The sequence below is a fragment of the Seriola dumerili genome, unplaced genomic scaffold (assembly GCF_002260705.1).
Source record: "Seriola dumerili isolate Sdu_G_001 unplaced genomic scaffold, Sdu_1.0 BDQW01000169.1, whole genome shotgun sequence".
Taxonomy (NCBI): Eukaryota; Metazoa; Chordata; class Actinopteri; order Carangiformes; family Carangidae; genus Seriola; species Seriola dumerili.
This window is the reverse complement of record NW_019174424.1, coordinates 907,614-934,617: the sequence shown is the minus strand read 5'-3', so window position 1 is coordinate 934,617 and position 27,004 is coordinate 907,614. Positions and strand designations below refer to the sequence as shown.

Here is a 27,004-nt window from a genome sequence, read left to right as displayed (position 1 = left end):
TGTCAAAATACGTCATAGTATAGCATGGCATAAAAATTCAAAAAAACATCATAGTATATTAAGGCATGAAAGGTCATAAAAAGGTCATAGTATGGCTGGGCATAAGATATGATAATATAGTAAGGCATAAAAATGCCAAAAAAAAACATCATAGTATAGTATGGCGTGAAACATCAAAAAATCATCATAATATATTAAGGTATAAAAGGTCATTTAAACGTCGTAGTATGGTGAGGCATGGGACGGAATGACATAATAAGGCATAAACATGCTAAAAAACATCAAAGTATACAATAGCATTTAAACACCAAAAAACGTCATAGTATAGTATGATGTAAAATGTCAAAAATCATCATAGTATAATAAGGCATAATAATGACAAAAAACATCAAAATATAGTATGGCACAAAAATGCCAAAAAACGTTATAGTTTAGTATGGCATAAAACGTCAAAAAATCATCATAGTATAATAAGGCATAAATATAAAAGACTCTGATATAAAACAATGTCACACCCCTCCATCATGTATTATGTGGGAAATATCTCATATTCTGTGTTGTTTTTATTAATAAAACAAGAGGCAACATGTCTTCAAACTGGCATTTAAAGGGTTAAAATCCTGAAAACTAATAAACATTTGGTAGGTTTGAGCAGAACTGAAGTGGTTTAAGAGATGTATGCAAAAAAATGCAGAAAAAAATATTGATATATGATGATTTTATAGCATTTTCTTTGTGTGTCCTTTTTTGGACGCGAGGAACCCCAGAGGGTACAAAATGTGTTACCAGTGTATAATAGAACTGTAACAGTAACTGACATTAGATTTTAAAAATATGTCAAAAAAGATCAATACCTCAGCTGTAACACAGCCAAAATGATCAGCAAATCAAAAAAGAAAAGTGAAGAAAATGTCCAAAAAAGGACAGAGGGACCCCTGAGGGTTAATAAATCCCATGAACTGCTATTTAAATTACCACTATTATGTTTTTTTCTGTGCTAAATTTAAACATTACTGGGAGGAGAGCAACGCGACTAGAAGTGACAGCGAGAGAGGGCTAGTAGCTTCTCCTCTCTCTTGTCTCAGCGGAGACTGTCACAAACTTCATTCACTCTTTTAACAAAACAAAAAGAAAAGCAACAAAGGAAGCAGTAAATGGACTTACATATTTAAGACCTAACTAAATGTAATTTTGGCTGCTAGGCGCACGCACGCACGCACGCACGCACACAGGTCAGGAGCTGCCGTTGCCATGGCAATGTGAAAATCTGCCAGAATTTGGCTCCTACATGGCTTCAAACAACTGCAAAATATGAGAAAACCGTTACTTCTTTTCAAAACTGAAAAGACCGTGACAGACACTGAAGCCAGAAGTTTCTTACAGTTCTCTATTTTATTCAAATATTCCTTAAATGAGTGAGTAAGCTCAGTGCGAAGCAGAGTGAGATTCTTTTGAAAAAAAAAAGACGATTAGGTGTCAATGAGAGTGAGACAGGTATTGCTGCCGACTCGCACCCCGTTTAAAATTTTGACTTTGACCCTGCCTGTCAAAGTTACATTTTATGAATCCCAACAACTATGTCTACATTTTCAGAAAGAATTATTTGTCTCCTTTTTATGGTTTGGCCGTGAGCTCGAGTTAAAAATAAAAAATAAGGTTATTTTTTACTGCTTCACGCACTCTAGCCAACTGATGCTGTCACTCTAACTTTGAAGAAAAAGTGATTTGCACTCCTCCTTTGAGTGCTCATAGTTTGAAAAGTTTACAAGTTATGTAAAAACAGTTCCTATGATTTTGAGAGAGCAGAAGTTTTCCTCCGTTTTATAGTTTGAATCACATTTCTACGTGCAGGTATGAGAGAGCTGGGTGACTCCAAAAAAAGGTGAAATTTTGTGGGTTTCTAAAGAAAATTCCAATGCATTCCTAATGCATTATTTATTCCCAGTTTTTTGGGAATAACTTTGGGAAAAATTGGAATTTTAACACCAAAAGTCATAGCACCCCTTTCGGGATCAAGACGCATGTTTTGATGTATATATTACTGGGGTTTTCTCAAAGCTGCGGGACGAGTTACGCGCCAAAATTTGGCGGAAGAATAATAAACCCGAAACAGAATATTAATAGATGCCTCGTAGCTGAGCACCCGTGGCACTAGTAATAATAAAGCTTTCAAACAAAGTGCAGATTGTGGAATGATTCTTTTATTTACAAATATTTTCAAAGACACATTAATAAATCATGAAAACACTAGTGATGGGTCATGCGCACAAGCATCGGCTCTGAGAGCCGGCTCTTTGTAGTGAATCAGAAGAGCCGGCTCGCATCGAGTGAGAGCTGGCTCCCAGTTTTTGGCCCATTCGCTGCTTAGGTTTCACTTGCAGTGCTCAGTCCCAGCTCTGGCAGATACTCACGGAGAGGCGAAATCGTATCAGCCCATCCAAGCTGAGGCATCTGATCTTCCTGAATGCCAACCTGCCCTGAGGACTAATGCTGTTTGCTGGAGTTTGGTTCTGTTCTGTGGATTTGTTTGAAATTTTTTGTTCATTTGTCCAATAAAAAAGTTTAATTGAGGACATTATTAATGTTAGCTTGAGTTTGGTTCTGTTCTGTGGATTTGTATGAAGTTTATTGTTCATTTGTGCAATAAAAAAGTTTAATTGAAATAAACAAATGTAAGAGTGGTTTTGTCACAGAATAAATGCACAGAATTAGGCAATTATAAGGTCTCTCATAAAAAGACTGAAAGCAAAAGGGTTTTCAACACATAAATCATGATTTTTTTACAAAGTTGAGGTAAAATATAGGCTACAAAAGATCCTAAATAAAGAGCCGTTCGGGAGTCGAAAGAGCCGGCTCTTCTTTGGGAGCCGAGTCAAAAGAGCCGCCTCACGGGAAAAGAGCCGAACTTCCCATCACTAGAAAACACTTTGAGGCTGCGGAATGTGACGTTTGCCCCGGAACCGACATAAGAAATTCATGTCATAGTCGGACATATTTTAAAAGGTTCACAGAGGACATGCGCAGTAGGCACACAAACGAGATAGATACCTTTCCCACCAGTGCTGTGGTTGTTTATCCGTGTTTACCCGTTTTATATCGACCATAGATTCCAACCTCAATAATCCGTATCTACCAGCATAGCACAGGCAAATAATTAAAACAACTCCTTGTTGTCTGCCAGTGTAGCCGGCTGCTAGCTTTCTCCGTGCAGCAGTGGGACCATGTTTACCTCCCAAACCTCGTCCTTCCAGGATTCAATTGACGTGGAAGAGAAGGATGACTTTGATGGCGAAGAAATTGCTGGATACAGCCAGAAGATTCAACTGAACTGCTACTACACTATATATCTTTATCAAGGCACAAGGTAATGGTCGAAATTACTCATCCACGTTTCTGTTTTGGACAGCTGGTGTTGCCATAGGATGACCGTTCTGCTACAACTTTAAGTGATGGGACATTTTGTTTGGAGCGTTACTTTCAGCGTCGGACGTTTTTATTTTATCTTTTAATTATCGATATTTATTGTAGGACTATTTCATGTTTTTTGCCGTGGCTAAACCTTTTTCTACAAGACATCGCACAACAATTTTTTTTTCCTGAATACAACCTGGAAAAAAAATCCCTCGTGTTTATCAGTTTGAGTTATTATGCTGTCTATGATTCTTACCCTAAAGCACTCTAACTGTTTTAGTCACCTGTTCCTGAACCTGCTGACAGTGACGCTCAAGCAGGTAAAACTAGATTTGTCCATTAAACTAACCAGGTGATGAGTAAACTGTTAATTGTCTTAGATCTGAGGCTTCTGGGGAAAATGTGGCATGGAACCAGAGAAGAGCAGACTCCACAACCAGTCAGGATGACTTTAGGTAACAACGGAGCCATCCATCTACCTTCTCCTTGCTTTCAGTGGTCGTTTCTCTTTGGCTTTCCTTGTTGTTCATTGGTGTATCCACGCGCCGCCACTGGAAATCCAATCAACATGGAATCAATTCTGTTTTCATTTGTGATTTTGTTCTGATTGGTCATCACTTTGCTGCTGAGTTACATTGCCTTTAGATCTCTCCTAATCTCAGTCGAATAGAGTTTACAAAAAGTGAATGAAATTCTTTTGAATGTCTGGGCACAGTATTGAAGAACAATAGCAAAATTATTTCTTTGGGAAAGCCACAGTTACAGCTATGTGACTCAGTTGTGTGTTGTGTTGGATGTGGCTTATGGTCATCAGCTTTCTCCATCTCCTCTCCATTGACTTGAATGGCTTCCAAACTTCTCATCACCCTCACTGGCTGTTTGTATCCATACTGACTGTCCGCCTTGCCCACAGCCTGACACTGATTGACAGCAGCCTGCCATCAGAGGCGGAGCCTGAGCTGCGGACCTACATTTCAAGGAGGCTGAGCAAAGGAGCCTTGCTCGGAGGCATGGGCAACATCGCCACTGTGGAACTCAGGTTATCATTTGACATATTCCCTAACAACCTTTTGCAACAACTTTTTTGTCCAGTGAGTTGGTTAACATAAATGTGTGGATAATTTATGCTTTGCAGTATCCCAGAGGAGGCAGTTGGCTGCTACTGCTGTCTCCTGGAGCAGGAAAGATCTCCTGAACAGCCTGATGCTGATGGGAATGGATATGTCATCTGCTTTATGGGTGGCTCTGAAAAAGGACTGAACTTATATCTTTTACATAGTGATGTTAGCCTAAGTTATATGCACCATCCAAGGCCTTCCAGCATTCATTTTATACACGATCCTTGCTAGTACAGAATGTTGTTATCATGCTTCCACATCATTGTATCTTTGCACAGAGAAGCAACTAATAGTTCCAATTCCTTGACTCAACACACATTTAGATTAGAGCTTGATAAATACGTCCAAGGCCTGCATAGCAGCCTGCAAACCCCAGAGGTATGAGAATATAATAACAGTGAAATGAAGTTGTAGATTTGTCATGTGTTATGACATTACTAATGCCAAATCTGTTTGTCCTCTGTGGGGGTATCAGCTACAAAACCTTGAGACGGAGGTGCGTCCCTATCTGAGCCGGTGGTATGAGGAGTCTGTGATGCACATTTACAGAGTGGTGCAGCTGGTCCAGAGCAACATCAGCTTTTTGTTGCACGCTGTGAGTCATTTTTCACCACTAGAGTATGTCCTAAAAAGAAAAGGCTTGTTGGAGATAATGAAATTAAGATACATTAAATAATGACTGGAAAAGCATACTTGCATTCCAATCTGTGCAATATGCATTTCATAATGTGTAACTCAATCAATGAATATTGCACAGTAGTGTGCTTTTCATATCATTTTACCTCAAGAGTTTGCTATCATAACCATGACCACAAACCCTTCCCTTACGCCAGCTCATTTAGAGAAACAATTGTGTACATTGTCGTTTTTGACTGTGCATGTATGTCAATTCCTCTGTACAGGAATATTCATTCTGTTGAGGGGTCTTGCTTAGTAATAATCTTTTGTAATTAAAAGAAGTTAAAATAATGTGAGAAGCAGAAAAATCTCCTTAAAGGAACAGTTCACCCAAAAACACAGACAATAGATTATTTTCCCAGAAAGCTATAGAGTGATTTGTTTAGACTTACAGTGGAGTTCACTGGTATTTGGTTTGTAACACTCAAACTGATAAACAATTACATTTATATGCAACACCATTTTGTATTTCCTCATCATAAAACACGGTTTTGTGCTTATTGTGAACAGTGGACAGTTTCTTCTTCCTCTAAGTGCTATGTCACCAAAACTTTACAATGAGGTCTGAAGAGTATTGATCGTACATATGTCATATACCCACAGGAAATTACACGAAAACTGTATAGATGCATAAGTAGCACCGGGGTTAAGAAGAAAAGTTAGTATGTTTTTTTGGGTGAACCGTATTTTCCCTTTGCATAAGAATACTGCAATCCTATTGATATATTTTCTTATCACTTGAATCCTGCTTGTGTGCAAATATAATTTTTCTCCAGAACAATGCATTTAAGTCACTCAACGTTTGCATACAGGCTCTGAGTCACACACACGTGGACGTCACCAATTCAGACGAGAGGACGAAGGCTGATGTGTCCAGGTGAGTCAGGTGCCAGTACCTGTAACTACACAACCATATCTGTTTGTCAGATGTTAGATGTTTGTTGTTCTCTGTTCCAGGTTCATTAAAGCAGCCAGTTTGCAGGGTCTGTCCCAGCAGGACACCACGACAGCTTCTCTGTGTAAGGCTATCTCAGAGGACACACAGTCTGACCTGGTTATAGACTGCTCCACCAGCCCACCCACACTCTCTAACAATGGTAAGTCATGCGCCATGACGTGCACTTGATGGAGAAAAAATAATTTGTTTCTCTTTATTGTTCAAGTCTTAAAAGTGTAATAAAGATTTTTTCTTCCTCCAGTCAGTAATCGTTTCTGTGATGACTGGATACAGGCATTTCTAAATGCTGCAGAGCGTTGCAATCCCTTCCTGCTCAGACAGATTCTGGAGAACTTCAAACTTAAGGTAGTAAAACATACACATTCAAGAATTTTTGAAGGGCTGCAATTAATGGCTACTTTCATTATCAATTAACCTGCAGATTGACTTTCGATTAATTGTTTTGTTTATGAAATCGTATAAAACAAATTGTGAAAAATGCCCATGATGTTTTCTAATCATTTCAGCTCTACTTGTTGCATGTCATACCACTCTCTCTCTCTGCCCTTGTTTCCTGTCTCTCTCTAGACTGTCAACTATCAGTTAAAGGCAAAATGACAAAAAAAAAAGGAAAAGAATTGATTGCGAAACCCTGGATTACATCTCTCACTTCCTCTTGGCAGATACACAGTGTATCATTTATTTTTTATTCTTCTGTCTCTTTCATCCCGATCTCTTCCCTTTTTTTCAACTTGTTGTTTTCTTTCTTTTAACCATAACTCCCCCTCCGCAGGCCATCCAGGACATGAACAGCCTGAAGCGCTTTGTGCGGCAGGCGGAGATGAGTCACTATGCCCTGTTTCGCTGTTGCCAGTTCCTACAGGGCTGTGGAAATGGGGATGTGTTGTTGCAGAATGCCAGGGCGGAGCACAGCGACCTGCCTGAAGCCTGCAGCATCATCACTGTCCTGGAGGAGTTCCTCAGGGAACAGTCCCAAGCCCAGGCCTGATCCCAATACACTTAACACTTAACTCCAAGTTGTGGCGTGTGCATACTTTTCCTGTTCTTGGTAAGACAGACTGCTCAACCAGCAGGTTACTATAATTCTAAAACTAGCACTACACCCCATTTTAAACTGTCCAGCTGTTCTGGCAGATTCAGATTCATTTAAATATTAGTTATAATAAAATAAAAAATAAGTTTCCTCTTCTGTCACTACTGCTGCTTCTCAACTAGAAGAGTGGTGGTCAGATCTGGAATATGTACTGTAAAACACTGACAACTTACACTCAGCTTTTCTCAGCAATTGTCTTTTTTTTTTTTTGGGCTAATCATAGTTTAGTGACGTCACTGCATTGATCTTAACAATTAAGGTTAGTTGTTAATTGAACTGTAAGGAAAAGGGCTCAGTGAAGGTGAATTCCAATTTCCCACAAAAAGTCAACAGGTAAATCAGTTAAGATCTACTTGTATAGAGGCACTTTCACTGTCTTTTCCCTTTTTGTGTCGTGTGACTGTGGGTAACAATACTATGAACCAAATATTATTACAAATGTTTTGCTAACTGACAATGATCACAACACAGAATTGATCCAAACTAAAGCTTCAGCTCATTGGAGCATATTTATCTATTGCTAATTTGATGTCCATATATTCTTTTAGAATTGTTTTGCATTTTATTTAAATGTATTAATTTTCTTGTGTGAAGACACATATTGAGAATGCACAAATCACTTTTATGCATTGCTTGTTACATAGGCCTGGTTTTTGCTTACAATTCAAACCAATACTTGCACTACTATATTATTTTTGTCTAATGAATACTGCTACTTTATGTACGTACTATATGTCTATCAAGTGATATTAGGTATCTGTTTAATTCTTCTCTGGGAATACAGTGTTGTAGATATGGTGTTATCTTTGGATATAATGTGTACATTAGAGCAAATTATTTTCTGTTTACAAACATCTTCACAGCCTTCACCAGCTCAAGAATTCAAGAGAAATAAATGGCCACTATGTGACCAGTCACTCACTTCACTGACTTAACATTTGTGTAGTTTAAAATGTTCTGCAATATTAATGCCCATAGAAAAAATAAATAAATAAATGAATAAGAAAAGATGATATATGAAAGTGCTCACAATAATATTAACATGTCTTATTTTATTTTGGTCTCATTGTGCACCTGCAACAAAACACTTTTTTTGTATTCCATTAAACCCATTAAGGGTTAAACAGACTCAAACCATTCCCATTAAAACCAGTGCAAAGTGTGGAATATAGCAATATCAGTGTTGGTGGTGTTTGACTTTAAACTGTGAACCAGGTGACATGTATATTAGTCATTTTACCCTTGTGAACCACAGTGTAGCTGACCGGCAGTGTGTATCTGTAGACTTTTCTGTGAAACGTGTTCTCTATAGTTATAAATGACTGTGTGGTTCTCGGTCTTAGACAGCCCGAGTCATAGACAGCTGAAATAAATATCACAATTCAACCTCCCTGTTGTGGTTTTGCATGTTGTCTCACATAAAAAAGTTTAGCAAAGGTGACAAACATTATTTATACTTATTATATCTGTTGCATAAATACTGTTTGTTTCTATTAAGCCTAAAACACAAAGATGGAGATATTAAGCTGCAAAAGTCTTCTGTACAAAGACTACGCTCCTGTCCACCTCTGGCAGTCCACAAACTGGACATTAGATCCTGCAGTAGAGTTCCTCCTCGTGCTGCTCCTCTGCAACCAGAGAGAAACAGCTGAAAGCTTGAGGCTCTCAGGCAGGAAAATGTTTGCAGCTGTTGCACATGAGGTTTTGTTGCTTATGTCATTCAGTGAACTTGTAAAAGAGACATGTTCTCAACGTGAACAGTGGCAGTAACATGAAGCAGGATTTACCTATCGTGTGATCAGGCATTTTCCTCAAAAAATTGCTTGGCACATCATAGATGCTCTCTGCTGGGTCTGAAATGGATTAAAAAGAAATGTCCATCAAACAAAAGAACTTCATTGTGTTGGTATAACCAAGTATTTAAAAGCAAACTATACATATATATAATATGATCTCTCACCTTGTTGTTCAATAGACCTCCTGTAAGAGAGAGGAAAGTCATACACGCCCTCGTCCATCTCTGTTGAAACGCTGATCTCACATTTCTCTGAGGAAGCATAACATTATACATGATGGGACCAGTTTAACCACCATTATCCTGCATGTTATGTATAAGCATTTGAAGTATATTCATACTTTTTCTAACTGGTAAAACGTCATAGTCTCCTTCTCTGTTCTCTGCATTGCTCAACCCACCGGACCACTGAGGATTATTGAGACTGTCAACTGAAAACAGGAGTTTAGCACCATATAACTCAATTCAAGACTTGTTTAAGAATGAATTGGAAACAAAATAGACATGTGAGGGGGCAAATGTAAAGTTTACCACTTTGATGTTGGGAGTTACAGGCTGATGGCGTGCTTTGATACGTGGCCTCCTCACTGTTCAGCTCCTGAAACAGGTGCATGGTTTCACAGTGGATTTGGACCGAAGGAGTGGGGGCCGAGAGGGGCCGGGCAGGCAGAGACTCCATCACACTGTCACTGTGTGAGCAGATGTGTGTGCTGCTGTTTAATCTGTCTCGCTGTTCACACTCTTCAAGGCTGAGGAGAAGAGATAGTGCAAGGTCAATGCCTGGCATGAAGGCGACTACATTAAGTGTTAGATCTCTGTTAGAACAAGTTTGACAAAATGCATGTTAATGCATGTCAAGGGTTCAAGTCCAGTTGAACCAAACATGAATATTTTAGATCTGTCATGAAGGGTAAATCCTCCGCCTACTCACTGTCTGCCTCTAGATGAAACTTGAGAGGTAGAAAGATGCATGGCTTGCCAAAGGTGTCCAACCCACTCCTTTCTGAGAGCTGCTGTATCTGCTGCCTACACACACGCATACACACATAAATACACAGTGGTTTGGAGGCAGATTTACCAATGTACAGTAAATGAGAAAACAGCCTGAGCACAGAAGTGACTTACCAACATTTTTCTCTTTCCGTTTGTCATGATAATCTCAAACATAAAGCGCTTGCTGCCAGCTCTCTGGACCTCTCGCACTGACTGCACCTGGACAAACAAGTGGATAGATACATACTGTACTTAAGTTTTCTAAATCTTATGTTTCCTAACAAGAGACAAATAACCGGGTAGGTAAATACCACAGAGTAGAAATACTTTACTTTAAGTACATAATTACTGGCATCAAAATATACCAAATGTACCAAAAGCTCTATTTATGCAGAATTTTCAGGATATTTTGTTGGATCATATGTACTGATACAATTATGTGTAAACAATACTTTAATACAGCTGGTAAAAGTAGGGATAAATGTAATCTTTAATCTATAATACCTCATAATGTTTGTTGATTATATTTTGTATTAATTATCTGAATCTGCAGATTAACTGGTGACTAAATCTGTCAAATAAATGTAATGAAGTAAAAACGACAATATCTGTCTCTGACATGTACTGAAGTAGAAGAAGAAGTATAGAGTAGCATGAAATAAAAATGCACAAGTAAATGTTCTTTAACTGCAAAGAAATTCCTCACATATCACCTGTAATTAATGGTGGAGGACTTACTGTGTAAATGTAGTAATAGCCTCTCAAGTATGGCTGTAGGGAGAGAAATGTCAACATGATAATGTTTGAATCTTGAAACAAAAACAGACCATTTTTTTCAGAAATGAGAGGTAATTTACTAAGTTTAAGAACTTTGAGATTGAGCCTGAATATTGTTCACTAGTATGGAATTTGACAGACTTTATACCACAACAAATGTCTACTTACAGCGCTGCCATTCTCCTTGGTATAGAAGAACAAAGTCGTATTTTGAAGCCTAAACCAATATGTCACCCACTTTATTTTCTAAAGACAAAAGAATAAACGGATAGCAATTATATTTTTTAAAATTAGTCTTCATACACACATGCTATAAAATAAATGTAACTTACCAAAGTATCTTTTCTTTTCTGCAGGAAGCCTTCAAACAATAACTTGGTCGCATCTACAGACATGTTGGTCCTCAGTAGAGATAATTCTACACTGGACACCAGTCGGTTTATTTCTATCTACCTGTGTATGCGGTTCGACTTCCTCCTTTCACTAGCTGAGAACAGTATCGTTTACAGCCCCATCACATACCCACTTCTCTATTTTTCTTCTCAAAAGTCAGTTGTTCACAAAAACAGTTGATCATGCATCCATTTCCCAAATCTACTTTTGGAATGACCGATTCTATTACTGAACATAAACACAATGACACCAGTGGGTGTAAATGTCATTTATTACAGGTATTTAAAACCATTTTATTTTCCTTTTTTTGTGAAATTAGCTTTCAGTTCATCCAGTAACACGCATACGGCTGTGCCAGATCATAATGTTCTTTATTGTAAATGCTGGAAAAGGAAAGAATGAGAAGAAACACTTTCATAATTTTAAGGTGGGAGAGGTGCGCTGAATGCCTGTTAATAGCATAATCCCTTGCTCTACAGTGCTTCTAACTTCATAAAAATATAAGATGAGGGACAAAGCTCTATTTGAAAACCAGAAAAATAAAAACAGAAGCAGATAGTCATAAATGATACACCATGAGGACAGCTTCGATAATACTAAATACAAAAAATACACGGGAAATGTAAATCCCTCCATCTGTTTCATGCGGTGCACTCAAAACAGACAAGAAAACAAAGAAACAGGTTAATAAATTAACACACAAAATAAACAAATGCATTACATCCATGACCGTTCTAGTGTTAGATGTAGCGCTGTTTGTCCCAACACCTCCTGTGTTAGGTGTTGCTTCTGGCTTGTGATGCTGTCTACAGGGCCAATCCTAAAATTGATGAGGAATACATACATGTTATACTGCATATACACATCTATGAACAGATTCAAGTCCCTTTGTGGTGTTTCTGTGTATGGCTGCCTCTCTCTGGTCTCCAACCATCTAACTAATAATACTGACCTGAGGAATAAAAAGAGGACTGGATCAGCTGAAAACATCCAGTGACTACCAGGGTCTGATCTGGACTAGACCAACAGATCACAGAATGTCACCAATTACAAACTCAGTGATGGACATGTGATATTTCAAATGTAATCGTCCTCCTTATCCCCCCCCAACATAAACTAAAAACTAATCCACGCTCTTCATTTTTAAATGCATATAAAATGTACTCATGATTTTGCTCATTTGTTTCTTGCATTGTGGGAAGAGGATGAGGTGGCGTTTGAGTCTGAGGCAATGAGCTTGGTTGGTTGGTTAGCCAGTCTTTGAGTCTTTCAGGTAGGAGAGGGAGGGGCAGAGTCAACAAAGGGACCAGGGGAGGAAGTAGCTGTAGCATGCTGTCTGATCACCGCTGTTTGAGCAGTGCTCTGTACATGGCGAAACCTAGCACGGCAAACACGGTGGCACCGACGCTCGCTCTCAGCCAGAAGGTGGAGTTCTTCAGGTCTGCTTGAGCCATGTGCCTGTGAGAGGAAGACCATGACAGAAAGCAGGTGAGTGGGGAAAATGCAATGAGAAAAACAGGAAGCAACATAAACCATATTGGTTCCATGATGGTATTTTTTTTCCCCCATTTGAAAAACGACAGCGGGATGAATTGCCAAATGACAAAATAAAGTCATGTGCTCTCTTCTGTGGAAACTCCCTGAATCAGGACCATAAATGACCAATATCAGTGCCCTATGATACCAGCTTGAAACAGGAACACATGCTTTCTTTTGACATTTGGTTTGGTTTTGATTTGGGGAAACAGGACCAAAGCAGTTGGATGAAAAGAAGAAAAAGCGGCTGCTAAAATTCGCACTGGGAGGCAGAATAAATTATAACTAATGGGTTACTGAAATTACACAGAGCCCTGGAGGTGCCACAGGCGAAAGAAAAATAAATTAAAATAAATAATTTTGCTCGATTTGTTATATTATTGTTTGTTTGTTTTGATACCTGCAGGGCACTGTAAAGATAGGTGAGCACCTGACCCACCTGATGCAACTCCACCTGACCTGGCAAGAAACACAAACACTGGGGAACTATGCAGACTGTAATCAAGGCAAGCTTATAAATAAAGCAATGAAGGAGACAGCAAAGCAAAAAAATAATTCCAAGTATTACATGTCAGCGGATGGCTTCAACAGTGACTTTAGACTGCAATTAAAACTTTCCAGCAGCTGATCACGGTGCAGCTGACAAGTCTACAATTAAGCCTGCACAGTGGCAGACTCTGTACAAAGCATATTCGCCCGTCCATCCACATGTATAATATACGTCTCTGTGGATGTGGTTACTGCCTTTACCTGTCTGAGGGAATTAGCTGCTCAGCAGAGGCCTCCATAAAGATGGACCCCTCCACGTTGGAGACAGCTGAAACCTGCTGCGTCAGGCTGAAATCCTCCTCTGACATCAGCCAGCCCCCCCCAGCCTCCACCCAGCCCAGCAGCCTTACACACACACACACACACACACACACACACACACAACACACACACACACACACACACACACACACACACACACACACACACACACACACACACACAAATATAGTCGGTAGAGGTGGGTGATGCCTCAATATAATATTAACAGAGTTGCAACTAATGACTATATCCACTAGCAGTTAAACTGATAATCGATTTTGTGTGACACAATCAAGTTTTCAGAGCCTAAGTTGTAGTCTTTGAATGACTTGTTCTGTCTGACCAACAGTCCAAACCCCAGAGATACTGAGGTTGTTATTATAGTAGACTATGGCAACTAGCAAATTTTCACATTTGAGAGGCAGATCTAGAGAACTGTTTGTATGTGTGTCTAAAAGAAATTAGTTGAAATGATTGTTTAATCAATTTTTTCTGCAGATTGACTAATGGAGTACCTCTAATCCTGACAGTGTCATGTAACACAAGATATCATGTGGGATTTATTTTGTCTTAATATTATAACAAAAGCATAAACGTTGTCTGAATCCGACTGCTGAATTGAAACAATAAATGTCTGTATTTGCTTTTGTACGACAGCTTACTCTCATTAACAATAGTAAGAAAAGTTTTACATTTTCTCTGCTTTATCTCATTTCATCAGTATCACCCAGCTCTACCCAGCCTGAAAAGTAGGAACTTCAATCACCACCCAAACCCTTAAAGCTCAAGCTCAACTAGGAGTGCAACCATACCTGGTCAAATGTCACTGCACACTTCAAACAAAGAAAAGCAACACACGCACACACACACACACACACACCATATATCCAACCTGCACACACCACATGGCAGACAGACTAAAAATGTTGTGGATCTCTTTGTCGCCGGGCAAAATAAATTTAAAAAGAAATCGTTTTCTTCATCTTCGAGAACAAGTTTCTTAAGAAATATAGTACGTCTCCACTCTGTTCTGTTTACCAGGTTTTTTCCAGCTTTCTATTTTGCATATTTTGCAGACATTGCTTGGCAGCTGCCATGTATTCAATTTATTTAAGTGCAAACCAATACAAGTCAACATGGACTTGCACTTCCTGTTCAGTTAATTTCTGAACTTTTTGAACAAAGTGGCTCTGGAGACTTCGTACTATTGTTCTTTATATCAGGATTGCACACTCTGCATGATGACTTGATTACAATGCCAACTGGACTCATACCATGTTAAATTAAAATAACATAATCCCAGACAACCAACCCACTTTTCAGAAAACCCTTTGGGCATTCAATGTGGTGTGTCGGCCCATTGCACTGCCAGGGGTGGCCTGTTTAGTGCCATGCTATTAATAGTGTCAGATTAAAAGGGCATCCACAGAGGGGGTTAGTACACTACAATATGTAGCTCTGCCTTCAGACCCTTTGGGGTTAAAACATTTTTTTCAGACAAAATCAAACATATGGCACAGTACTGCCCCATCCAACACCAAAAACAGCTATTCAAACCCTACCTTTAGGTTCAATAAACCTCCCCCATCTTAATAAAAACACCAAGCTCTCTTTACTGTAGAGATGGACTGATGAAAAACACTATTCCCAGCTGCCAGTAGATGGCAATATTTTACTGAGGACTGAAGCATGCCATTGGTTACCCAGAGAGAGGTGGAGAACAGGTGAGCCATGCAACATAAACAGCAGGCAGATTAGCAGAGGGTGAGCACATGCAAGAGGAAGAGAAAGAGGGGCAGCCAAAAACATGTGTATGAACAACACCTATAGAGGGGAAGGAAAAACACAAAGACAGGAAATACAAAATAGGAAAAACAGAATGAAATGACAGGGTGATTGGTACAGTGCAATACAAACAATTTAAACATCAAAGAAACACATTTGATTTTAAACATCATCACAACATTAAATTAATGAAATCTTAACCCACAGGAGAACCAATGAAAAGGGGTTTTTAATTTGGGGTATGCACAATTAAAGTAACACCTGTGCTTTTCAAAATAAAGTGTCTCCTGTGGGTATAGACTTCAGTGTTAAGAATTGAAATGAAGACAAAGTGAGACTGAAAACATCATAGATAATCAATCAAGCACTGTTTTATAATTAATGAAGGCTGGTGTCGCAGAGAAATTAATAGACGAGAATTTTAATACTTAAATCAGATATGAAACATGCAGACATGCAGATTTCAATGAGGTTTTCAGTTTGAATGAAACACAAACCAAAGAGAGTGGATGTGTTTCTCTCATTTTCTATGCAAATAATATGCTTGTTAGTCAAGATTTACTGTTTGCATATCCACTGCAGGACAAGTAGGAGCAAACGTCACTCTAAAAAATGGTCATGTGTCATTTAACATGTAATTGTCAACTTCTACACCTGGAATCCATGAACAATTTTTATCACACATTACAGCTTTTTTAAATTTTATTTATTTATTTATTTATTTTTATATATATCTATTTTAAAATTATTATTAAAAGTATTATAGCATTATGGCATTATATAAAATAACAAATTACTAAAATATCAAATATACCCAGATCTATCCAAAATACTAAAAAGGACAATTTAATCTTTTTAATAAAATGGAAATTTTTCAAATTCAGATCTCTCTCAATTTAATTCTACATTTGTGTTATATGGAGTTAACACTGCACAAGCAAATAATTTCATGCATTTTCCACACGGTTTCTGACACACTGTTACCTCCCTGGCAAGTAGCCTGTGTGTTAGCTGGCACAGCATGGTCATACTTCGCTGTGTGACACTGTACAGAGAGCGGGTGGGCTGGCTGGAGCTGGAGCAGAGACCAAGATACCTAACATGACTAATGGGTTTGAGGTCAGTTCAGTTTTGATTTGGATGTGAAGCAACATGTAAATCTGAGGCCGAATAATCAACAGTCAATGAACATACTTGTTGTCCACAGTGATTGATTGACAAGTGACTGGTCTGTGGCAGTGAATGGGAAATAAAACATTAACTAATGTAGAGAGAAAGGGTCAAATTATATTACAATTTAATTTAGTACAGAGTTTTGGGAGGAAGTTATTTATATGATCCAAAAACTCTTACAAGATTTTTGAACAAAAAATATTTTTATTCCTATATATTTATTCCATGCATACTCACTGGATCTTATTTTGTGAGCAAAAGAGTACATATTTAATGATACATGTATATTGCAAGCAAAGATACGTATTGCTCTGAAGTGGAAAAAGCAATAAGCCAAATACTGATGTCTGGATTAAAAGTATAGCAGATTGCATGGGACTGGAAAAATTATCCAAAAATACACAAAAAAATAAAACTAAAACAATAACACACTTTGGACTGCAAACTGCATTTTTCCAATGGCGCAGTTGTGGAGAGTTGTACAGACTTTCTGGTGTTATTAGATGGTTTTGATATGTTGGTGAGCTGACATGATGAAGCTCATTACTTGCAAGATTTCACTGATGGTGAGCATATGTTTGTGATTCAGGAAGTTCTCTGGGCTGCTTCTAACTTCTCTCAGGACTTAGCACTTGCTTTTAGCAGTAAAACAATTTGCTAATTACTCTTAGACCAAAAACTTAGTAGCCTTAAATTTAGGACTGACATGCCCTCTATTTTTTAGGAGTTTCATCTAACTCTAAAAATGGTTCTCATATGTTCTACTAGTCAGTTTGAAAAAAGAAAAAAAGAAAGAAAAAAGCTTTGATTAGTGACTTTACAACGAAAGAATGTTCTTTCTCAACAAGCGTCCACCTTGCTGAAGTGTAGCTGAGCACACAGCTAATCCCTGTGTCCTGACATCTGTGTGGGAACACAATGGTAAACAGAAGTTTCCCAAATTTCCCCCTGATCAAGCATAATTCAGCACCACAAATGGGAGACTATATTTCTAACAATATTCGGGCATAAGGTATCTCTACCACCACATAAAAAAAAAACCCATTTCCCTGCAGTGGATATGTTGAGTAAATCTGACCACTGGCGAGCACTGAAGGAAAGCAGAGGATCTGTCAACATCACCAGTGTTAGAGAGCTTGGGTGAAAAAGGAGCCCCTCTGTGACCCATCCTGGAGGAGGGTGAGAGACAGAGAGGAGGAATAAGTATGTTAAAACACTAGAGCTTATTCTAAGTATGAACCTGTTGAAAACGACCCTGCGGAGTTGGGCCTTAATATTGCGCAGCAGCTCCAACTTGAGGAGGTTCTGACACAGGCAATAGGTGCACCTGTTGCAGGCACACATGCAGCGGAGGCGGGCGTGGCTGCGGAAAGACACACAAAAATGCGTGTATTCACCACCATACAAAGACAACACGAACCACAGAACACAAACATAGGAGGAGGAGGAGGCCAGAGCCGGCTGGATAAAACCCTCAACCATGTTTAGCCACTAGACTAGATGAAAGCAGGACCTACTTCTCTGAGCTGAAACCTGCACTGCAGCCATTTACCTCCACCTCCACAACTGGTACTTTATTCAAAGATTAGACAAGAAATCATCTAGACAAGCTAGCAACATCTATGATGAACTTTCAAAGGCTAAAGCTTAGAGGAAAAACACAACGAAATAAAGGGAGAGGAAAACTACAAAGAACGAAGGGAACAGTCACCACAGCAGAGGAAAGGTCTGGGAACACAAAACCTCTCAAAATCTGTTTTTGTCTGACCGTTGCAATCTCTCCGTGATCAATTCCCCACTGCATAAACTAAAACCAGTTCATAAACAAAAAGCATCAGATTTTAGATTGGTCTGTAGGTTTAGGCTAGTCTTAATTTTACACTTCGATTAATCCAAGGTAAGACATTGAAGTCACAGAAATGAAAGACTGACAGCCTAAAAATTGAGCCACCTGATCCACAGGCTTTCTCTAGACTAAGAGTCTAACAATCAGTGACACCTGACCCAGTGCCACCGAAAGTTTTTAGAGACCGCAGTAACCTGTTGGAGATATCCAGCAGTGAGGACATTGTCAATTTTTTTCAATTGTCCAGGAAATATCCTGAGCCTACCTGATGAGTTCCCAAGCCACATATTTTATTATTGTGTTACACTCTTCACTGAAATGCCCCAGTACAATTTCATTGTAATAACTTAAGTGTGAAATATGTTTCAATATTTAAATTCAACATTTAAAAAGCAACTCAGGGTGGAAGGTGTGTGCTGCCAGCTGATAGCTTAAACAACTCACTTCTGAATCATCCATTTGGTGTTTGAGCCAGAATTCACCCTCCAAAAGTAGATTGGTTTACTCCTTGTTGAGTACTTAAACTCAAACCCTACAGCGCAGCAGATCCAATTGTATCAGAATATAAACAGGATTTCTGGCCTGCTAAAATGACATTTAGTGGACATGTCCCATTGAGTGCTAATTAATCTACTCAGAGATCTAATCTGATCAGAGAGCTTTGAGGGGATAAGACACTCACTGGGTCAATTAAGTCAAAGGATTGACCTCACTGAATTTCAGGCAGGGACTTGCATGATTGCACACACACATACACACAGGTACAACTTACAAGAGGACATAAAAGATCTGCAATACAGTGTGCGTTTCAATTGTTTTGGGTGTTAGATAGAGAAGTAAGGAAACTAAAGTCCTCATCTACTGAGTTCAGTGGGTAGCTGATTTCAGAAAAGATCTTAAAGGGCAACATGTGACTGCCTGTCCTGACACACACAGTACATCCAGGAGAGAGGAGTGGATACGCACATGTAGGAAAAGATGGGCATGGTACATAAGGATGCAGGACTAAGAGGTGTAGAGGGTGAAGCCACAGAGATATTTAATACTCACGGATACATGGCCATGGTGGTGAGTCTCGTGTAGATGTCTTTGTTGGGTGTTTCGGTCATGTTGCATGTGAACGGCTGGGGTGGGTGAAGCTTGTGCTTACGGCAGAACTCATGCGGTGAAAGGCTGTAGTGCTGCCGTACTTCGTGCAGGTCCGACTTGGCAGCAATCACCACACACGGCGTCTTGCTGTCAATGAAGTATTGCTGCCAAACACAAACATTTAATGTTCAGACTGCGTAAAGCCGACCTTCAGTGCTTCCTATAAACATTTCTCTTGTCCACTGAAACATACGTCATCTACACACCTTGTACACTTTGGCGCAGTATTCAAAAGAGCGTGGACTGTTGATGTCATACACCAGGCAGACCACATCACAGGCTAAGTCCGCCTCTGACAGGAAGTCAAAATCTGGCATCACTTCATGAAGCTTTTAGTGTGCAGACAATACAGGGAACAGAAAGAGAGGGACAGATGGACGGATTAACATTCTGCAGAGTACTAATACACAGTTAAGTGTAACACAAAAAGATTATGTAACAGTAATCCCAAGAACAGATGATTAGATGATTCCTGAGTGAATGGATCTCACCAGCAGGTACTTCTCCTGACCATAAACATAGGTTGTACTGATGGCATAGAGGGACTTGTGGTCTTCTCTGATCCGCCTCTGTCGCTGTGGCAGAAAATAAACAAGGTCAATTACAAACACAAATCAGGGCTATTTACATGTTCATGAGCTGGTGCCTTCAACTGTGTGTGCTTTTCCCAGCAATATTCTTGAAATCTACTTTCCAAACTACATAATGACTCATCATCTCCTAAATTTGCATATTCTGTTATTAGAGCAATTTTAAAATTTCACTTGATAATTGTAAAATGCTGACCACATTAAAGCCATCCCCTTGAGGCTGAGTATATTATAAGGCATGTCTAGAAAGAAGATTGAAATTACCACTCTAAAAATACAAGTTTACAGGGAGTTGAAAATGACTTTCATCAGTGATTTCCAACGAACCTGCAGATTCCTGCCCAGGAAAGCTTGGAGGAAGCCGCTCTTCCCACTGCCTCGCGCCCCCAAGACGTTGCAGCGGAAGACGCTGCGCTGGGTCTGTTTCTTCTGCAGATCAATGCGCTTGTTGCGTGTCACTGAAAAAACAGGGATGGCAAGAATATACAATGAACAATGGAAACATATAGTATTATTCATGCATTCGTTTGTAACAAACATTTGATAAAAAGCAAAGCTAAAAGCCAGTTTAAAGACAGAAAACATAACTGAAGAAGAAAAAAAGTAAGACAGGTAGTGAGCAGTGAGACTTTAACTTTGTACAGTAATGTGTCAATTAATATATATCACTTGCTTTTGTGAGACAAACAGCACCAAAGAGTTTATTGTAACTAAAATCTCTCACCTGTAATGGCAGCTGCTTGGGACTCCTGTTCATAGATGATGGAGTAGCCCAGGTAACCCAAATACTCTACACTACGCTGTACATCCAGATATGTTGTTAACCTACCACAGAAAACACACAAGTCATCATAAGTCCAGCGACATTATTTTAGATTTACATAAGTAAGATGTTAAAGCACAATGTCTGTCCTACAGTGAAAGTATTTAGGTTGTATGAAACTAAAATAGGTACGTGTGTACGTGTATTAATAGATATGTTCCACACTCACGTCCACTGCGAGAGGTATCCCTGGTATGTGATCCATCCTTGATCGTTTGTGCAAACCGTGTTGTTGACATCCGGGCCCCATGGCATGTAGGGAAACACTTTGAACAAGTCCTTCACCTCATCTGGCGACAGCGCACAATCTCTGTCCTGGATCATGCAAAGTGCACACAAACCGCAGACATAATTTTAAGTGGATTATCTTTTGAAAGGCATGAGTAAGCACAGAGAGCCAAAATTTTTTCAAAGGTAACATGATTTGTTTAATCACCTGGAACACAATCACATTGCCAAATATGAAAAAATTAAAACGCTCCACATGTATGTTCAACAACATGGAAACATGAGAAGTCTGACCACTCACTTTGTCATGCTTGTCAAACACACTCTGAAGGAAGAGGTAAGCGTTGTGATTAAGCTCTGTGGTGCAGTCTCCGGGGATCTTTAACCTGGAATAAATAGAAGGAAACAAACATTGATTTAACAGAAAGCTCTGAGGCACTGACTGAGATTTCTGATGCTGCCTTCAACGGTGACAGAGAGAGACACAGTGTGCTTGAATCACTTCAGGCCATAAAGATAAGCACACTATTTCAGTAGAGGAAAAGAACTGATATGACAATTATCAACTGTGATCAACACGAAGTCATTTTAATCCTTGTGTGGTGTTCGGGTCTGTGGGACCCGTTTTCATTTTTTGTCAAAAGAAATATTATATGATTAAGTATTTTTTCAAACCCAGACTCATTGGCCTTGGCTCATTTTCTGTGAAGAATATTTATCAGAACACATTTTCAATGACCACACATTGTACACCCCCCTACACATTTTATATTAACCATACAAGTATATGCTGTTTACTGTATATTGCTTGTAATTGGGATGAAGTAAACATCTGTTAAGTATTTTAACAGAAAATTGTTTGATTGTGTTGAATTAAACCCCAACAAATGCAGCGGGCCCACCAGACCCGCCAACACTGGCTGAGTAACAAAAATATGAACATCACACAAGGGTTAAAAAGACATCAATACAGCTACAAATGCTTTTCCTACCATGACATGTCAAAATGTCTTCTGTGAAAAAGTCCTACTGAGCATTTTCATTGGCCAGGAGTCTTGATGAACAAGCAGGTATGAATGGATTTTATAAAAGAGCTGCAAAAATTTCAAGCAACAAACTGGTTCTGGTTTTATCTTCTCAAATGTGAGGATTTAAATATTTTCTTTATCGTACATGACTGTAAACTGAATTCCTGAATAAAATAAAAAATTGGTATACAAATAATATCAGAGACCTACTGTATATTATGTTGCTTAGCGGTAGCATAAAGTTTTGTTATGCTGTGCAAAATAAAAACAATAAAAAAAAACTTGTCATTAACACTCATAACATCCAAGCAGCATGATCATCAATCAGGACACTGTGTTAAGTTAACAAAAAGAAACTACCTTTTCCCTGTCTCCACTCTACCTTAAAAATGTATAAATTCCACAAAATAATCTTGGGACTTACAGGGGGAACAGATATTCCTGTGTGAGCTCCAGGTCATCGTCATAACCAAACCTCCTCAGCACAGTCCAGGTGGTCTCGTGTCGACCTCGCTGTATGAAGAGCGTGTGCAGAAACAGGAAGCCTGCAATAAAGAGCCAATGAGACAAAGGCCAGCATTCAAAAACTGATAAATATGTGACAATGATATTCACTGTCTTAAAAGAATGGACTGAAATGGACATGAGAGAGGATAAGTAATAAAAAAGGAGGAGGGAGTAAAGAGGAGAAAACAGAGTGTCTCACCTTTGAGTGTGAGTCCGTTGTCCTTGACTCCATCTGTCATGTTCCTCCTGACCACATTCTTCACATCCTCTAAGGCCTGGGGCGCCAGTGGTGTATTGAAACAAGTTCTCTATATATACACACACAACACAAGCAATACAATGAGCTAAAAGAAGGTTCACCAATAGTTGCCATTGGAAGGCTGTTGGCTTTTTTTCAGATTTGCCTCATGTCTAAACCTGCCTTCCCAAACCAGTCTAGCCATTTTGCCCACTGATTATACAACACAGCTTAATGAACACTTTCACAAGTTTGGACATCACAACAATGGTGTTCACAGTGACACTATAAAGTGGAAAACATTACCTGGAAGAAGTTGAGCTCAGTGTCATTAAGGACGCCGTCATTGTCCAGATCAGACACTTTAAAGATTCTAGTTAAAGCCTTAATGCAAGAAGGCTTCAGCTGTAATACAGAAGAAATGCATTCATTTACATGTACTTCTATAATGCAAACACATTTAAATTTTGGCAGACCAACTTTACAGTTTCTGTTTTCTCTCTCACGATGAATTTGATAAAACGATAAAATACCTTGAATATCACATGCCAATCTGATACCCTCTTAGTACAAATCTGTATATCTCGCTCACTGGAACACAAGCAACATGAAGCCAGTGGTTTCTGTGTGTTATGTGGAGTAGTAGACTCGTATTATTATGTTCACATGATCAATTTCCTTCCGTCTTTTGACTGACTGCAGGTCCTCATGTGCAGCAGTGTTGAGTGTCAAATTTGTTGAGCTACTGTTGGACACATAGAGAGCATGCCCATCTTTATACTGAGTTGTGTTAAGGCAACTACACTCCATATTTGTTTCCTATTTGGGCCCTACACACACAAACACACATAGTCACACAAACACACACTATTATAACTGCCTAATAAACTGCCTATAATACTGCATTGGGAGTAATTCAAAACAGGCCTTCTCCACATAACATTTTGACAGGTGTTTATAATAAAATTAATGATGGCTGAATTGCATTTAGCTGCTTGAGTATCAAGCTCTGGTTTAGACCTTCCACCAAAATGGAACACAGGCATTGCTATGACCGATCAAAATATCTGCCATGAAAAAAGTCTATTGTACATGGTGGCTCACTGTCACACTGTCATGACTCACTGGGACACTTGACAAGAATCTTACTGTAGCTTATGTTATTATTAACATCTATGTTTTTCCTCCCATGACAAGTTAAAATGCTGTCTCTGCATCTGCTGTATAGAGCTCACCTCCTTCTCCTCTGGGCAGTACAGGGGTCCTGTCGGGTGAAGAACGGCCTTCTGGGCGTAATAAAACAGCTCAGAGATGTTCTTCAGGTTTTTGGCAGAGCACTGAGGAAACAGGACACATGTGTGTTTCAATGTCCTGGAGCAAAATCATCAGGAAATGTCAAATTGATTCACAGGATTTCTACTATTTTTATTCCCATTTGATTCTACTTCACAAATTCCCATAAAACTACAATATTTAGTTACAACTGTAAGTTGTACTGTATTTACTTGATTATTTTAATTCTAAGTTACTTTATATTTCTATTCTACTACATTTCAGAGGCAGTAGTTAGTCGTTACTTTGCAGATGAAGATTTTAAAACCCTATTATGCTCATGTAAAACACAATGCATTTTTATACAGCAAATTAAACAACCCTGCAGGGTAAAAAAAATAACCCTACTGCAGCCAACATTACATTACAACATTATAACATTAAAATACAGTCACTGACAGAGCTCACTTTGGCTGCAGAGTGAGTACTTTTACTTTTATACTTTAAGTAAATTTTTCCCTACTTTTACTGCTACTTATATAAAAGATTTTAATACTCCTTTCATCACGGGTAAAGAAATAAAGAATAAACTCAAAATGAGAAGAGAAGCAGGACATACAACCACCTCTGGGCATAGTTTAACACTGACCCAGCAGTGAAACACCGGTAGGTAGGTAGGTAGGTTGACACACTGGTATTAGTTGACAGTGAGTCTGCTCTCACCAGCTGTGTTACTGTCCCAAACTGTGTCCACTGTGTATGTGCCTTCCCTCACGTCCTCCTCATGTCCTTCTTTTAACCCTGTAACTAATCCAGCGGAGGAGGGGGCGTGACTGAGCTGTCTCATGCTTGCGACAGAGGGAAATTTGAATTGAATAGCAACGCAGAGAGAGGCCAGCATCTTCAATGACAGCCATGCCTTTTAACATACTCAGTCTATCAAGTCAGCAGGCCGTGGCCTTGGAGCGCAGGGTTCAGTAATATAAATCTATTACTGACTCTGCCAGTGTAAGTGGAGTCAGGAGCTGGACTGCAGTCCAAGCAGCAGCTGGGGGCTGATCTGTCCTGCACACAGCCAGCCTCACCCTGACAGTCACAGCTAGTATTGGATTTTCAATCAGCATTTGATATTTCATTTGTCACTTCATCGCTCTCAAGTGCCTCATAACTCTGACATTTAACAGCCCCGCCTCAGTGGATCCGAAATATTGTTGCATGGGTGTGTGTGTGTATTTTGCATTGATCTCTTACCTCTACACAGGTCTCAATATCCTGGTATTGATTCATGATTGGCAGGATGGTCTCCATGCTGCTGTGTTCCACTAGGTCTGACTTGTTCCCCACAAGGATCAGTGGTACCCTGCCATTTAGTAAAACCATTTATAACTACATTAAAGAGCTGCAACAATTATGTGATCGATTGAAAATTAATGCAACTAATTTGATGCTAGATTTATTGTTTGGCCCACTTCTTTTCATCCAAAAAATCATCCTCTGCTCTAATTGCAACCTCTTCCACTTGTCCACTTGCCAGTTTTATCTGTTTTCTATTACTGCAAACTGAATCTCTTTAGATTTTGGACAAAACAAAACATTTGATGCCGTCAACAAAGACTCTGGGAAAATGTGATGAGCATTTATCACTGTTTTCTGACATTTTAGACACCAAAAAAATCAACTGATTACTTAAGTGCTGATGACAATAATGGTTAGTTAAATCCCTACTCCATTATATTTGCATAATATTGTGGATTAGCTTCAATCACCTTGATATAAACACATTCGAGCATTAATGGCACATATGAAATGTATCTATATCCATTCATGTGGTTTACAATCACTATCAAAGGCAGCAACAGGACAAGTGATTCTATATTTCATTCAGTATGCCATGCAGTTACTAAGTATTAACTTTATGTACAGCCCTGTTTTAACAGGCTTAAAGCAACAACCCAGAATAATATCACCACTCAACAGTTCTACAGTTTGCATCTGTCTTTGTGGCTGGAACAACAACATTGCAAAAACTGTCAGCTAATGTGCCACAGACCCCCAAGAGCAACTAAAAGTCAGATCAGCAGCTGCACATTATACCATCTCAACATGATAATTGGATTGCAGACGTAGTGCCACCAGCATTGCTGACGCGACTTGCAGGGAAGACAGAGACATACACACAAACACACATCTATTAAAGTGGCATGAACACACCTGCTATCTTTGTCCGTTCTGTCATTTATGAGGGGAATCCAGTGGCTTGTCACCTAGACGAGGAAAGCATAACATCAAACACTGTAGCTGGGCCAAACATTCATTACAAACACTAAGTAAGATGACAGGGATATGGAGTGTCCTGTTTCAAATTCTGGACATACTACAGTTAAATATTTGATTAATTACCCCAACCACGCTCACCTTTTCAATTGACTTCTTGTTGTTGACTGAATAAACTATGCAGATAACATTTGCCTATAAAGACAAAAGAGCAGTATTAGCTTGGGATGCGCATAAGACAAAGCGAGCATTGACATTATGTGACCAAATGAGAGTAAGAATTAAGTCAAACCAACCTTGGATATTTCTTGATACAGCTGCTCGTCTGACTGTTCTGCTTCTAAAAGATATCAAAAATGCACATCAGTATAGTGTTTTACGTGTTATCCAGCCTTACTAACTGTTACCAAATTAATTTATTATTAGTAATATGGAGAAGGAATTATCTGTAATCATCTGTCATGATATCCATGGTGTGTGTGTGTGTGTGTGTGTGTGTGTGTGTGTGTGTGTGTGTGTGTGTGTGTGT

General features: G+C 39.1%; 3 protein-coding genes across 4 annotated transcripts in view; 1 reads left to right on the top strand and 2 right to left on the bottom strand.

Moving 5' to 3' along the window:
* The first annotated feature begins 3,039 nt into the window (after positions 1 to 3,039).
* Positions 3,040 to 8,832, top strand: cunh17orf75 (chromosome unknown C17orf75 homolog). Its single transcript, XM_022752315.1, has 10 exons — positions 3,040 to 3,364; positions 3,792 to 3,866; positions 4,325 to 4,450; positions 4,547 to 4,675; positions 4,847 to 4,907; positions 5,005 to 5,124; positions 6,020 to 6,084; positions 6,165 to 6,304; positions 6,407 to 6,510; positions 6,938 to 8,832. The coding sequence occupies exons 1-10, from the start codon at positions 3,222 to 3,224 to the stop codon at positions 7,151 to 7,153; spliced, it is 1,179 nt and encodes a 392-aa protein (XP_022608036.1). The 5' UTR covers positions 3,040 to 3,221; the 3' UTR covers positions 7,154 to 8,832.
* LOC111226984 (interactor protein for cytohesin exchange factors 1-like) lies at positions 8,795 to 11,229 on the bottom strand. Its single transcript, XM_022752316.1, has 10 exons — positions 11,156 to 11,229; positions 10,992 to 11,069; positions 10,785 to 10,817; positions 10,179 to 10,265; positions 9,985 to 10,079; positions 9,585 to 9,802; positions 9,395 to 9,484; positions 9,219 to 9,305; positions 9,046 to 9,111; positions 8,795 to 8,886 (listed from the first exon to the last, which is right to left on the bottom strand). Exons 1-10 carry the CDS (start codon positions 11,216 to 11,218, stop codon positions 8,849 to 8,851), a joined length of 855 nt encoding a protein of 284 aa, XP_022608037.1. The 5' UTR covers positions 11,219 to 11,229; the 3' UTR covers positions 8,795 to 8,848.
* Positions 11,230 to 11,473: 244 nt separating this feature from the next.
* Positions 11,474 to 27,004, bottom strand: part of LOC111226981 (mitochondrial Rho GTPase 1-A) — an 18,441-nt gene continuing 2,910 nt past the window's right edge. The window contains exons 4-20 of one of the 2 annotated variants that reach the window (XM_022752313.1): positions 26,772 to 26,815; positions 26,617 to 26,670; positions 26,413 to 26,465; positions 25,453 to 25,561; positions 24,165 to 24,266; positions 23,236 to 23,334; positions 22,891 to 22,999; positions 22,609 to 22,729; positions 21,458 to 21,542; positions 21,098 to 21,243; positions 20,830 to 20,930; positions 20,433 to 20,563; positions 20,007 to 20,090; positions 19,722 to 19,844; positions 19,417 to 19,619; positions 17,761 to 17,883; positions 11,474 to 12,674 (exon numbers count right to left, since the gene is read on the bottom strand). In XM_022752313.1, the coding sequence (XP_022608034.1) occupies positions 12,557 to 12,674; positions 17,761 to 17,883; positions 19,417 to 19,619; positions 19,722 to 19,844; positions 20,007 to 20,090; positions 20,433 to 20,563; positions 20,830 to 20,930; positions 21,098 to 21,243; positions 21,458 to 21,542; positions 22,609 to 22,729; positions 22,891 to 22,999; positions 23,236 to 23,334; positions 24,165 to 24,266; positions 25,453 to 25,561; positions 26,413 to 26,465; positions 26,617 to 26,670; positions 26,772 to 26,815 (1,805 nt within the window). In that variant the 3' untranslated portion in view covers positions 11,474 to 12,556. The remainder of the gene's footprint in view (positions 12,675 to 17,760; positions 17,884 to 19,416; positions 19,620 to 19,721; positions 19,845 to 20,006; positions 20,091 to 20,432; positions 20,564 to 20,829; positions 20,931 to 21,097; positions 21,244 to 21,457; positions 21,543 to 22,608; positions 22,730 to 22,890; positions 23,000 to 23,235; positions 23,335 to 24,164; positions 24,267 to 25,452; positions 25,562 to 26,412; positions 26,466 to 26,616; positions 26,671 to 26,771; positions 26,816 to 27,004) is intronic. The other variant, XM_022752314.1, reaches the window with a different exon arrangement.

What these genes read in the sequence shown, in the direction of transcription:
- cunh17orf75 (XM_022752315.1), top strand. Translation starts at nt 3,222, where the DNA reads ATGTTTACCTCCCAAACCTCGTCCTTCCAGGATTCAATTGACGTGGAA. An exon ending in GCAGCCTGCAAACCCCAGAG is followed by an intron (nt 4,908 to 5,004) that starts GTATGAGAATAT and finishes TGGGGGTATCAG; the next exon opens with CTACAAAACCTTGAGACGGA. An exon ending in TCAGCTTTTTGTTGCACGCT is followed by an intron (nt 5,125 to 6,019) that starts GTGAGTCATTTT and finishes GTTTGCATACAG; the next exon opens with GCTCTGAGTCACACACACGT.
- LOC111226984 (XM_022752316.1), bottom strand. Translation starts at nt 11,218, where the DNA reads ATGTCTGTAGATGCGACCAAGTTATTGTTTGAAGGCTTCCTGCAGAAA. An exon ending in AGAAAAGAAAAGATACTTTG is followed by an intron (nt 11,070 to 11,155) that starts GTAAGTTACATT and finishes TTTTGTCTTTAG; the next exon opens with AAAATAAAGTGGGTGACATA. An exon ending in GAGGTCTATTGAACAACAAG is followed by an intron (nt 9,112 to 9,218) that starts GTGAGAGATCAT and finishes AATCCATTTCAG; the next exon opens with ACCCAGCAGAGAGCATCTAT.